At 40.6% G+C, this 12,635-nt stretch overlaps 1 protein-coding gene across 6 annotated transcripts in view; it reads left to right on the top strand.

Moving 5' to 3' along the window:
- Positions 1-12,635, top strand: part of UNC79 (unc-79 homolog, NALCN channel complex subunit) — a 267,414-nt gene that overhangs the window by 221,024 nt on the left and 33,755 nt on the right. For all 6 annotated transcript variants that reach the window (XM_030319845.1, XM_032593446.1, XM_032593447.1 and 3 more), the window contains 2 exons: positions 2,807-2,911; positions 11,054-11,131. In XM_030319845.1, coding sequence (XP_030175705.1) covers positions 2,807-2,911; positions 11,054-11,131 — 183 coding nt within the window. The remainder of the gene's footprint in view (positions 1-2,806; positions 2,912-11,053; positions 11,132-12,635) is intronic.

The raw sequence follows: 12,635 nt of genomic DNA on the forward strand, positions 1-12,635 counted from the left end.
ACTGTAGACATAGCAGAGATTTTGAAATGAACAACTCTGTGTGGGTAAATTTGAAATCTTGGACAAGGGGACAATTTTCTAGAAGAATGTAACACACTACAACTAAGGAAAACAATGGCTAGACCTAAATGATTAAAAATTGGAATGGGTAACTATAAAACGTCCCAGTTTTAAAGATGACTTCTGTTAAACATTGAAGGAACAGACTGAGTTCCACTTTGTGCAGAGAATCAAAACCAGGGAACACTTTCAACATCCTCTGTGAGGCCAGTAGACTCTTGACACCAACTGGACAAGGGCAGGGGGAGAAAGGAAAATTATGGGCCAATTCTACTTCTGAGGTATACAAATTCTGAATGAATAATAGCAAATTAATGTGTTAAACATAAAGCCTCAAGGCCCAGTGAGGATTTTCTTGAAGTATAAGAATGCTTTATATATTAGAACATTGATTTATGTCACCATGATACCAGATGAAAGGTGAAAAATTTATATCATTATCTGAGCAAATACAAAAGAAGCATTCTATGTAATTCAACATCCATTTGTGATAATTCCTGTCAAACTAGGAATAGAAGGGAAATTCCTTAGCTTGTGCCTACCAGAAACTTCTAGGAAATGTTATACTTAATGGTGAAATGCCAACAGTAGTCCCTTTAAAATTGTAAATAAGACAAGAATGCCCATTATCACTGTTTCTATTCATTATGGTCCAGGGGGTCCTACTCAATTCAGTAAGATAGGAAGAAGAAATCAAAGGTGTAAGGATTTGAAAGGAAAAATAAAACTCTCACTTTCCATAGATGATATGATTACAAATGAACCAAGGAAAATCTGCCTTTTTAAAACTTTTGTAAGAGTTCAGCAAGGATGCTGATTACAAATGAATACCCAGAAATCATCCACCTTTAATATTCAGCTACAAATGATTATAAAATATACTTTTAAAATGTCATTTCCTGTGGCAACGAAGAATAAATCTAACAAAAATGTGCAAGAACTTAATGGAGATAACCAGAAAGTTTTATTAAACAGCATTAAGTAAATGGAGACAGATCTCATGTTCATGAATGAGGACCCAGCATAATAAAGACAGCTAATTCTCATAAAATAACCTATAAATTTAGTATAATTTCAATAAAAAGTTTAGACTTCTTTCCTGATAATTATGGACTAGATCATTTCCTACTTAAAAGCTTAAAAAAAATGAGCAAGATATTTTCTGAAAACTTCTTAAAAGCATCAAAATGCTAACCAGATTTAAATGAATCACCAGACTAAGATCCGGGAGAGCACAGAAATGCAGGGATGTGACTGAGACGCTGAGCTGCAGTTCTAGAAGATCCAGGAGGCTCGGGGAACAAGAGTCAGAATCCAGGACCTACCAAGAGCAGGAACTTGGTATGATCCTGTACCCCTGCAGCCCATCCCTGTTTGGTCAGGACTACAAAATAAAGATAACCCAGAGGTGAACTTGTCCTCACATAGATTGAGCTCAGTGTCAAGCCCTTTGGTGGCCCAATATAAGACCTTACAAGGCTTGTGTGTTTATTAAGGTAACCCCGGACCAGGCTAGTACCTCCAGGGACCTGGCAAAAAACAGGCAGAAAGCTCTTTGGAGGAAGAGGCCTCAAATGATTTCTAGAAATAATTTTTTAAAAAAGTGTTCAGCATGCAAGCCTATTTGGGCATACAGGTGGCAGTATATATACCATGAGTGAAAATGAGGAAAAGGAAAAGAAAGTGGACGCAGACCCATTGGGTCTCCAGTTCCTTGGTTATGATCAAGAAAGGACACATGAGGGGCTCCAAGGTGCTTGTGACGTGCTGCTGTTTGACCTGGGTGTTCAGTCTATATGAACCCATTTATCTGCACGTTTGTGTTTTATGTCCTTTTATGCATGTGTGTTATAGTTGACAGTAAAAAACTTGCAAAATTGAAAACAGTCTTATGTTCCGTTAACAGGAAAACAGATCATTGAATTTCAGTATGTTCTTATAATAAAATATTGTTAAACCCTAGTTAAAAGAACTACAACTACATGTATCAATAGGAACTAACTTCAAAAATATAATGTAGCGAGAAATTATAAGCAGAAAGAGATGCACAGTGTGATACTGTCAGAGAAAGTTAAAAACAAGCACAGAAAAATAATATACCTTGTAACGGAGGCATACATATGTAGTAAAAACATACATGAACTAGTAAGCACCAGATTCAAAATTGTGGCTACTTCAAGGAAGGGAGAAAGAAAAGAGAGCACCATACAGGAAGCTTCCACTGTTTCTGTGACATTACATAAAGCAAAATGTTACAATGTGTCAAAGATGAGTGGTGGTACCTAGTATGTTCCATTTATTTTTCTGTGTGCTTAAGCAGTCCATTTGAAAAGTAAGTTCCTCAGAGAGGATATGAGCCCCTGGAAACAGCTGTATATGTTTCTCTCTAAATCATTTTCTTTTGGAAAAAAAAATGCTTTTGGATTTAATTTCTGCATTTCTTAGAACCTATCATTTCCTGCAAGCAAAAACCAAATCTGGCCATTTCAGTATTGAAGAGACCTCCTATCTTTTTCTTACCCGTTGAATTATGTGCTCTGGGTGCTTCAGTAAACTCATTACACACACAAAAATGCCTTTTTAATTTTTTCCTTTCAGTTTTAATTTTATTTCTTAAGGACAGTTCATTATGCATATTCAAATACTGTTTTTCATTTCCGATCTGTGAATCTTTTGGAAGCTCTTTTGACAGATCTATTCTGAGTTTTTAGAAATAGCTTACCTTCTTCTCTTTTGTTCTGTTTAGGAGCGGGATAAATTCTACTTGTCTCGTAGTGTTGTTCTGGAACTCCTGCAGGCCCTGAAGCTCAAATCCCCTTTACCAGATACAAACCTCCTCCTGCTTGTCCAGGTGGGCTTATGCGTTGTTTGAAATACTTTCCACGAGATCCACTATGTTTGGAAAAATTAAGGAAGGTGTGGGGCATATGCAAAAATCAAATATCTCTGCCCAGAACTGAGAAATAATCTATCTTACTTGAGCCATGAGCGAACCAATATTACACACTTAATACCTCCACTGGCTAAACAAGACAAAAAAGGAGTATTTATTTTGTCCCTACTGTGGAACTAGTTCTGTGAGGGGCAAAGAGAATAATGAAACAATAATTTCTGTCCTCAAGAAATTTACAGCCAGGTAGGTCGGAGGGCAGCTCATTGACGGCTAATGGAGCTGACAGAGGACTAATGAAGCCACTAGTGGGGCACCAGGCTGTGGTCTGGTTGCAGAGTCCCATGCATGTGGGTGGGTCACCAAATCTCCTTGAAGAGCTGAGGGTGAGGGTAGGCCCGACCAGGTACATTCCGTGGTGGGATGTACAGAGTTCAAGCATGGTGGCAGGTGGATGTGAAAAGCACCAGCACCCACGGGAGCCCTGAGGCAGAGGGGCTTGAACGCATATAAGGCAGGTTCTGGAGAACTTACAGAGTTGGTGCTTTTGGCTGTAGGGTTGCTCGTGAGGGGCTGGAGCCCTCCATCCCTGGCTCCCTTAGCTCATCATCTTAGACAAGCATGCAGGTTTTTAATCACATGAGACCAGCTATGACTAGTGCCATGAGAGAGAGAAAGAGATATAAACAAAGTCCTGGGGGGAGTTGAGAGCAGGAGGCATCCCATCCCATGTGATGTGAAATCAGGGAAGACTTCATGAAGGAGGTGGCACTTGAGCTAGACCACAAAGGACTGCTGGGTGCAGGCAAAAGCCTTTCTATGAGGTTGGAGTTCAGCATGAGAGGCTGACTGGCTTCAAGCAATGGGGGTGGGGGGTGGGGAGGGAGGCTTCAACAGGAAGTTGGGACAAATTTAGGGATAATGACCTGAGGAAATCAGGTAACATGGGACCCCACCTCATACTCCCAAGGGTTGAGGCTAGACTTAAAAAAACTTGGCCATGAGCCAGGGCTAGGACCAGAGTATCATTCAGACTGCCTTTGTGCAAAGTGCGCAGTAAATGAGTCACAGCTGTTTTATTCTTCCTGATGAGCATTAAGACCCGTCCTAGGGGCTTGGCCTACAAGGTTGAGGTTAAATGACTGGAGGAAAATGGGAGCTAGATATCAAGGAACTAGGCAAGTTTCTCTGAATCTTAGGTACCTTGGGTGCCATTTGGAGAGATGAGGGAGAAGGAAACATTCTAAGCACCTGTGATGGGCTATGCTGGGTGCTTTACATGTTACCCTTAATCCTTACTGCCATGTGAGGTATTAGTTCTGGACCGCAGGTGAGAGACAGGCTCAGGGAGGTACAGTGACTTGCCCAAGAGCACACAGCTGGCAGAAGTGGTATCCGCATCTGACCACAGGGTCTGTTCACAGCCCGGTCGGGCTCCTTGCATCACTCGCCCCTCTTACCGTAAGAGCTCCTAGCTGTTTGCAGTGCCTTCCTCTCTCTGCACACAAATTCGGTCTTCTAGCCTCTGGCTAACTAAAGGAATTCTGCTAAAACTCTGCTTTTTCTCAAATCACTCCCTGCACTGATAACCTGCACTGACCTGAACTGTGCTGTCTTCCATCCTGTGGCCCCATGTGACCCTTCAGTAGTATCTAACAGATGTTTACTGGCCATCTGTCTGGGGCTAGATTCTAGGGGTATAGCAATGTAAAAGGCATAAACCCTATCCTGATCATGTGCTAACGCCTATACTGAAAGTCTGCACAGTATGTAGAGTGCCGAAGAGGAGGGAGTGGCCAGCTCAGCCTGGGAGATGGAAGAAGGCTCATTAAGCCACTAGGAGCCCAGACCTGGCCCAGGTGCTGGGGAAATAATGAATAAGCCATGCCTCCTTCCTTCCAGGAATTTGCTGTCCAGTAGGTGAAGCTGACATGTAAGCAAGCATTTCCAACACAGGGTGATGGGTACAGTAGCAGAGGTGTGCACTGAGTAAGGAAGTGTGGTGTAGAAGAGGGACCGTATGGACCTTAAAGTATGTGCCGAAGTTCAGGAGTTTACCAGGGAGAAGAGGAGGAACCATACCCATCATTTACTATCTAAGATTCACTACTGATCTCCTTCCTCCCCTGCCATATACTACTAATCCTTAGAACCAGAATTGAATTTTTCTCAAAGGCATGAGATTTAATAAGAAGTTGGTGTACTTTCAGTGAGCCATGGCTTAGCTTTGCGGGGCACACTGGAGCTGGCTGAGAGCAGTGATGGCTGGCGAGTGGCAGCAGTGAATGTCAGGTACAGTATAGTCAGAATGAAATGGCTCCCATTGTATCAGGATGCTAGAAGACCCCAGAGGAAGACAGAAGAACAAATCAGAGCCAGGAGCTACTGGCCTTCCTAAGGAGAGGCAGACTTTGAATCTCTACCAGTGGATTGCCACTGGCCAGCCCTTCCTACTTATGCCTGGGCAGCACCACTGCTTTTGAGTACAAACAACTTTGACCCAAACTGACCATAAGGATTGATGGGATCGACACTGGTTTGGAGAAGAGAGCAAGTGAACTGGCCTTAGTGAAAAAGCCCGTGAGGGATTTAAGCTAGCGGGTTGACAGTGTCTGGGAGTCACTTGCTTCTGATAGCATTCTGGATGGGAACCTCCCGCCTCAAAACAACCTGGGTTTCCAGATGCTGAAGGTGCTTTCCTGCTTCCATGGGAGAACGTTTCCTCAGTTGCCCTCAATCTTGAGCAGAGCTGATATATGTAGCTGATCTTCTTGGGGTCTAGCATGCCGTTCAGTGACTGCTGCTGGGGCCTGGCTTTCTGTGAAGTACATTAGTCAACCATAATAAGCACTTGTCACAAGACAGAAAAAGAACACTGGCAGTTTAAATTGCCCAGTGTTTAAGGAAACCATGAAAACAGTGATTATTGTATCACAGCTAGGTGAATAAATAACAAAAACAAATTAGCTTTAGGAATAAAGAAGACAAAAAAGTAGATTGTTCTGAATGTGGTTTTTTTTTTTTTTTTTTGGATTCTCATATACCATTTCAAATAAATACCATCTCCGTCTTTTTAAAACCAGTATGTATTTGTCATGGAATCATTACATTTTAAGAATCTAGTTGTAAAATTATTTGGGTTGGAGAGGTATTTCAGAGAAGATTTGAGGTCATGCCAAAGAGAAACAACTTTATGAATAATGTTTCAATCTTCCCAACAAAAAATATTAAACATTATGCTATTTGGAAGTATTATGTCTTTGTTCTATATACAGTCAATTTTCATTACTGAGAGAAATAAAAGTGAGGCATGCTTTAAAAAACCAAAGTACTTTCCATCTCTGCCTGGTAGTTCCTGGCTAAGCCATGGAGAGAGGTCCTCCATGGGGCCCCTCATGGGTTGAGGGAGAAGCATCTTTTGTCTCTCTTCAAGAATAGGACATCTTTTGGTAGGGTTTCCCAGTTCCTTTTTCTCTTGCCCTTGACCGCCTGGTTCCTGCAGGTGTGTCTGGAGGATGGCGGAGGTGATAGCCTTTCTCTGGTGGCTTCTCTTAGGCCAGTGAATGTAGTCTGCAGTCAGAGAAAAGCTTTCCTCTTTACTGATAGAGCATCAGTTTCTGGCACCTAGAGGACCAGGCTCACAGTATGGACAGATAATATGTCTGGGGCCAACAGTGACTTCTTCCACAGATATCAGCAAACATAATCTGATGGCAGTGGGGGTGGCTTTGTTGAACTGAAAATGGAACTTGGAAACAGAAAAGAAAGCAACAATTGGAAGGAAAAACTCCCCCGGTGATCCATCATGAGTGACACTAGCTCTATTAGTGACAAGATAGTCAGTTGCTCAGACCTCGGATTTACCCTTCATTCTTCCATCCCACAGAGACCACCAGGGTATTTCCATTACTACTCCTCTAATAATGTCCTAGATAGATAAATTCACAGGCCTTGAGCCATTTATACTCTTCTCATAGATAGATGATACCTTTGTTGTTTATCAAATACTCTGCCCTTAAAGAACAACGAAACACTTGCCCAAGGGATGTGTGGCCACCCAAGTTTTAAATGTTTCAGGGTCATGATAGGTACCAATCTGTTTTTTAATTCCTAGAAATTCTTTCTAGAGGCCCGGCATCATGGGAAATCTCCCACCTGCTCTCTTGTGGTCGTCTAGCCATAGACTCCTGTTATTTGTTTTTACCTGCATATAACGTCTGAAGGCCGTAAAGGCGCAAGTGGATGTTTTATTTTTTAAAGAAAAAGAGGCTTGGAGGTAGGAAAGGATTTGCCAAATAAGAAAAATATATGTATTCTTCAGAATCTAAGTTGTCAACCACCAGGATATAGTTCTTCTGCACATTGGACAGATGCCCTATCTTGTTTTAATTCAGACCTGTCAACATTTTAACTTTTCAATTATGACATCTTTGCTGCTGGTCTGCTGGAGATATTTTGGGTGTAATAGGTTATCATAAGTGTTATCTAGATAGATTAAAGCAGAATTTTCATAATAGGGTGATAACTCATTAAAAGCTTCTGTAAAGGCTATATGAGCCCAAATCAAAACGAATTTCCTCAGCCCTTATTATGTGTTAAGAGTAGACATTGTGCTGATTTGCATGGAGCACCCCCACTGTGTGGGATACACCTGCACAGTCAAGTGTAAGAAACCGTGTGGGTGAAAGATTTCTCTTTTAAAGACAGGCTAGTGGTGGGCTAGAGGACAAAGAACTGACAGAGGGACGCCTCTTTTTAAGTCACAGATACTATTGACGTGGGGTATTAACATTAGTTGAGTTAGTAATAATCTGATCACTCTCTGGATGAGAGGTGGAGATACTATTTTGAGTCTCATTTTGATAATGAATTTAGCAAGACACATAATGGATATCGCCTTTCTTTTGTATTCTTTTGTATTCATGTGGGAGTGTGTGTTTCAGTAGCATATTTCTGTCTCAAAGTATGAAATTCTTCCTTCTGCAACAGACGTCCTTCCCCTCTCTGAGTTTTACTTATGTCTTTATATTGTGAGCAATTCTATAAAATTGTAATGGGATTTTTCAGCTTATGGTTGGCAGTTATGTAAAAAGAAGTGTTTATTAAGGTTTTAGTTGTACATATTATGTAAAAATTACACTGGATTTATTTTTATTTTTGATAAAAAAAAACTTTTAAAAAATGTTAATAAGTAAGCCCCATACCACACATGGGGCTCGAACTCACAACCCCGAGATCAAGAGTTGCATGCTCTACCAACTAAGCCATTGAGGTGCCCCCTGCCCCTCGCAATTACACTGGATTTAAATGCCTTGATAAAAAATAAATAGTAGATGGTTTTATTTTTATTTTTATTTTTTTAGTGTTTATTTTTTGAGAGAGAGAGAGAGAGACAGAGCACAAGCTGGGGAGGGACAAAGAGAGAGGGAGACACAGAATCTGAAGCAGGCTCCAGGCTCTGAGCTGTCAGCACAGAGCCTGATGCAGGGCTTGAACTTACAAACCATGAGATCATGACCTGAGCCGCAGTTGGACGCTTAAATGACTGAGCCACCCAGACGCCCCAATAGTAGATGATTTTAGAGGCTTATCCACTTTTATACCTGTTAATACACCAGACTCTCCACGGTACTTCCATAAATTTGCAGGGGGATTTCTGATTAATTCTGACTTCTAAGAGTTACCAAACATTTTAATTTGGCCTCATATCTTGGGGCTACGTGGCTGACACCGTCCTTCCATTATGCTACTCATTCTGCTTGGCTGAGTGTCATAGGTGAGAAAGGCTTCTGCTCAGGGGAGATAGAGACATTGAAGTATCGCTTCTCTGCAAATCTTCTCTTGCTCTCAAGGGCACAGCCAGGCCAGGCAAGCACACTTTTGGGGGCCCCCGGTGTGAACCCACCACAGAGCATCTCCACTGCCCTGACTTCCCTTCTCTCACGCTTACATGCAGTTCTGTCCTCTCCCTTCTGGCCTCTCTTGGCTCTCATTTCTGTTGCAAAGAAATTAATTAAAATGTTGGTATCCTGACAGAGGTTTTGAAACTTAGTTATGAGTAGTTTGTCTTAGATTGCAGACTCTGATAGCTTTTGAAAATACATTTTATGGGAAAACATGTGTTATCTGCCAGGAGGTTGGGACTGTTTCTTCTTTTGATCATGTACTTCTAGCAGATATTTTACTTTTTTTTACTGACAGGTTCTGGCCAAAGTTATAGGCTTTCCTTTTTAAAAAAAAAAAAAAATTCTGATGTATTTACTTTTTAAAAAAAAATTTTTTTTTCTTAATGTTTTTATTTATTTTTGAGACAGGGAGAGACAGAGCATGAGCAGGGGAGGGGCAGAGAGACAGGGAGACACAGAATCCGAAGCAGGCTCCAGGCTCTGAGCCATCAGCACAGAGCCCGATGCGGGGCTCGAACTCATGAGCCATGAGATCATGACCTGAGCCGAAGTCGGACGCTCAACCGACTGAGCCACCCAGGCGCCCCTACTTTTTCTTATATTAGGAATAAGTCCTAGTTAGAGAGCTGACAGAAGACGTAAGCATTCCTGAATAAAATAATGGAAAGTTGCAGGTATTCCCTGGATAGTACCTGCTGGTACTTTCTTTGCTAGATTCAGAGTTAATGGCCAAATAGATTCCTCAGCCTTCTGGAACTGTATTTGAGGCAAAGGGAAATGACTGTACATGAATGTAGAGTGGTGGTATGTATCTGCTCCTGCAATGTGGCTTTCAGAGAAGGCTCTGCCTGTTGTCCTCTGGCCCCCAGCTCAGTTACGTGTTGAAATACCTCTCTTGCAGGACCACACTTGATGACCAGCTCTTGAACAAAGCCTTGAATGAGCAGCCTCAGGGATACTTGCCCTCAAAAGGTCTTCGGCCTAAATCTCTGCCTTGTTAGCCAAAGCCTGTTACCTATTTATTATGCTCTGATCCTGACCCCTGATTAGCCTGACAACATGCTGGTTTCTGGTCTTCATCAGGCCCCCGTGAGCTTTTCTCTAGCACCCTAACCGGTATTATTTCTCCCCAGTTTGCCAGGGAGCTAGCCTGCCTTGCTGAACTCCTCATCTTGATCTTCCTAACTTTTCTGTGCTCTTCTAGAGTGAGAGTGGAATGGGTTAGAAGGTAGGGCTGTCAGTGTGAAAGCTTTCAGAGCCGCTGAACCATGCACAGCAGCAGCTTTGGACCCCAAATTTGTTGGGACCACCGGCCAGAGGCCAGAGAGGACAAATTAACCAGGACCTACTAGCTCATAGCAAAGTCTGCAGATTTCATGTGTAACTTTGTCTTGAAACCATTAATAAATAGCTGGGTGTTGCATGAGGTGGGAAACACCTATAAAAATCCGTAACGAAGTAAATTAAATTGGAACCTGGCCAATCCGTCCTCATCCTGAGCTTGTCATAATTGGTTAATTGATTCATTTCACCAAGTTTTGCTGAACCCCTCCATGATGTCAGGCAGGAAGCTAGTCAGGCAGGTCAGATGCATGGATGGAGTCTGTGCCCTTGGAGAGCTTGTAGCAGGTTGTGAAACAGACTTCATAGGTCACTGCAGTCTAAGGTCGCAACTGTTATAGTGGAAGTGTGTGAAGTGTCCCGTGGGGCAAGGACAGGAGTGGGGGTGGGGTCATCATCAGCACAGAGGATAGGCATGGGTGAAGTTAGAGAAGACACAGGCAGATTGCTCACAATGAGGTTGGTTATATTTCTGTTTTCATGTTAAATGTATAATGATAGAAGTCTGGAAAATCTATGAGAAGTCAGGAACTCTCGAGAAGCACTAGGGAGTAAATATAATAACTCCAGAATAAATCTGACAGTGTTGATGTCTTTCCTTTCTCCCTTGATTGAATGCACCATTTCAGTGCCACTGAGCTGTCTGGGTAAAGTAAGAATCCATGTGTTAATCTCAGTACTATGATCCTCAATTTCTGATAGGAACAAACTGTCATGATTAGCAAGTCCTATATATCCAGGGCAGATTGTCACGGGAGTAAACGCTAATGAATGTAGGCCAAGTTAATAAAACTATAAATAACTTATTACTGTCCAAGTGCTCTTAAAAGTAATTATGCTTTCAATTTCTTACTAGTTTATTTGTGCAGATGCTGGAACCAAACTAGCTGAGTCAACAATCCTGAGCAAGCAGATGATTGCCTCTGTACCTGGAGTAAGTCCTGACTGAATTAATCATCTCTACATTTTGTATTTCTTCTCATTTCCCCATTTAGTAAAGAAGTATTTTTGGCCTGTGTCCTGGCTCATTTTTGATAGAACAAACACTGTAAAATTGAAAACATGTTAGCATTTTTTTAAAAGAGAGGTAGTGAAAATTTATATTAACCCCAGCCCCTGGAAACTTTTAATTCCAGGAAACATGAGTAAAAGTGAAGCAGCCAGTTAAGGGGAGGAGAGAAATTACCAGACATAAAAAATAGATTTGATTATAGTTCAATTATTCCAGAATCACTTTTCTTACACTGGCACCTGTTAACCAATTTGATTTGACTACTGCCAGAAAGAAATAAGCGTTGTGATACTTTGTTTTTCTTTACAATATTTCCTCTGAAAATTAAAAAATTCCCATTAGTGAACTATTTGGCAAAATAGGTTAAGATTCTCACTGAAGGGCTAAGGATGAGAAACCACAATAACATTGGTAGCAAGTTGACTGCAGTGAAACTCAGAAACTTTAGAGATATTAATTATTCATTGAAAAAAATTATTTAAATTTTTAATAGAGAAAATTTAAAAGAAAAAGGATCAGCTGTAATCCCTCTGCCAATCAGAAATATTGTTTTGGAAAATTTTTTCATATTTTGATCTATTCAGTATGCTAATTTGCTTATTTCCATATTGTTAGAAGTTTATTTACTTTCCAGTTTCATTGCTAGTATGTACACACACACACACACACACACACACACACATATATTTCTACAAAGACCATCATTATGTTTATTTTGAATTCTATCCTTGGCATAAATTCCTTAGAGAGTAGGACTATCTTGATGATATGTATTCTCATATTGTTTTCTAAAAGGGTTTTATTTATTTACACTTATAAGTATACCAATTTTACCCACAGTGCTAAACATTATATTTTTAAAATGCTGTTTATTTAATTTTTTTGATGTGGAGAAATTCTATGACAGAGGAAAAATAATAATTCAACCCAGAGATAATTTTATTGCCAATATATTAATGTATTTACTTTAACTTTTTCTGTGCATGTTTTTTTAAACATAGTTCAAACCATAGCATATAAATGTGGCTCTGGCTTCATATGTTATAAGCATTTACCCCAAAGTTTGGTGGCTGCAGAGTTATTACCTCATGCAAATGCACCATAAAATAGTGGTTAAGTGCACGGGGGTTAGACTCACACCAGAGTTTGAGGTCTGCCATTTACTAGCTGTGTGATCAGGAAAGTTATTTAACCTACGATTCTTGATTTGTATTATCTATAGAATGAGATATAATAGGGCCCAATGTCTAGTTTGAGGATTGAGTGAGATAATGCATGCAAAGCATATTAGCATAATGCCAGACATATAGTAAATGCTAAATAAACATAACCTATTAAAGAGAATATTAAGCAACATTACTTATTTTTGTATATTTTCATTAATTTCAATATTCTAATATATGAGAAACATCTTTGTGTTTAAATC

Source organism: Lynx canadensis, chromosome B3, assembly GCF_007474595.2.
Source record: "Lynx canadensis isolate LIC74 chromosome B3, mLynCan4.pri.v2, whole genome shotgun sequence".
NCBI lineage: Eukaryota > Metazoa > Chordata > Mammalia > Carnivora > Felidae > Lynx > Lynx canadensis.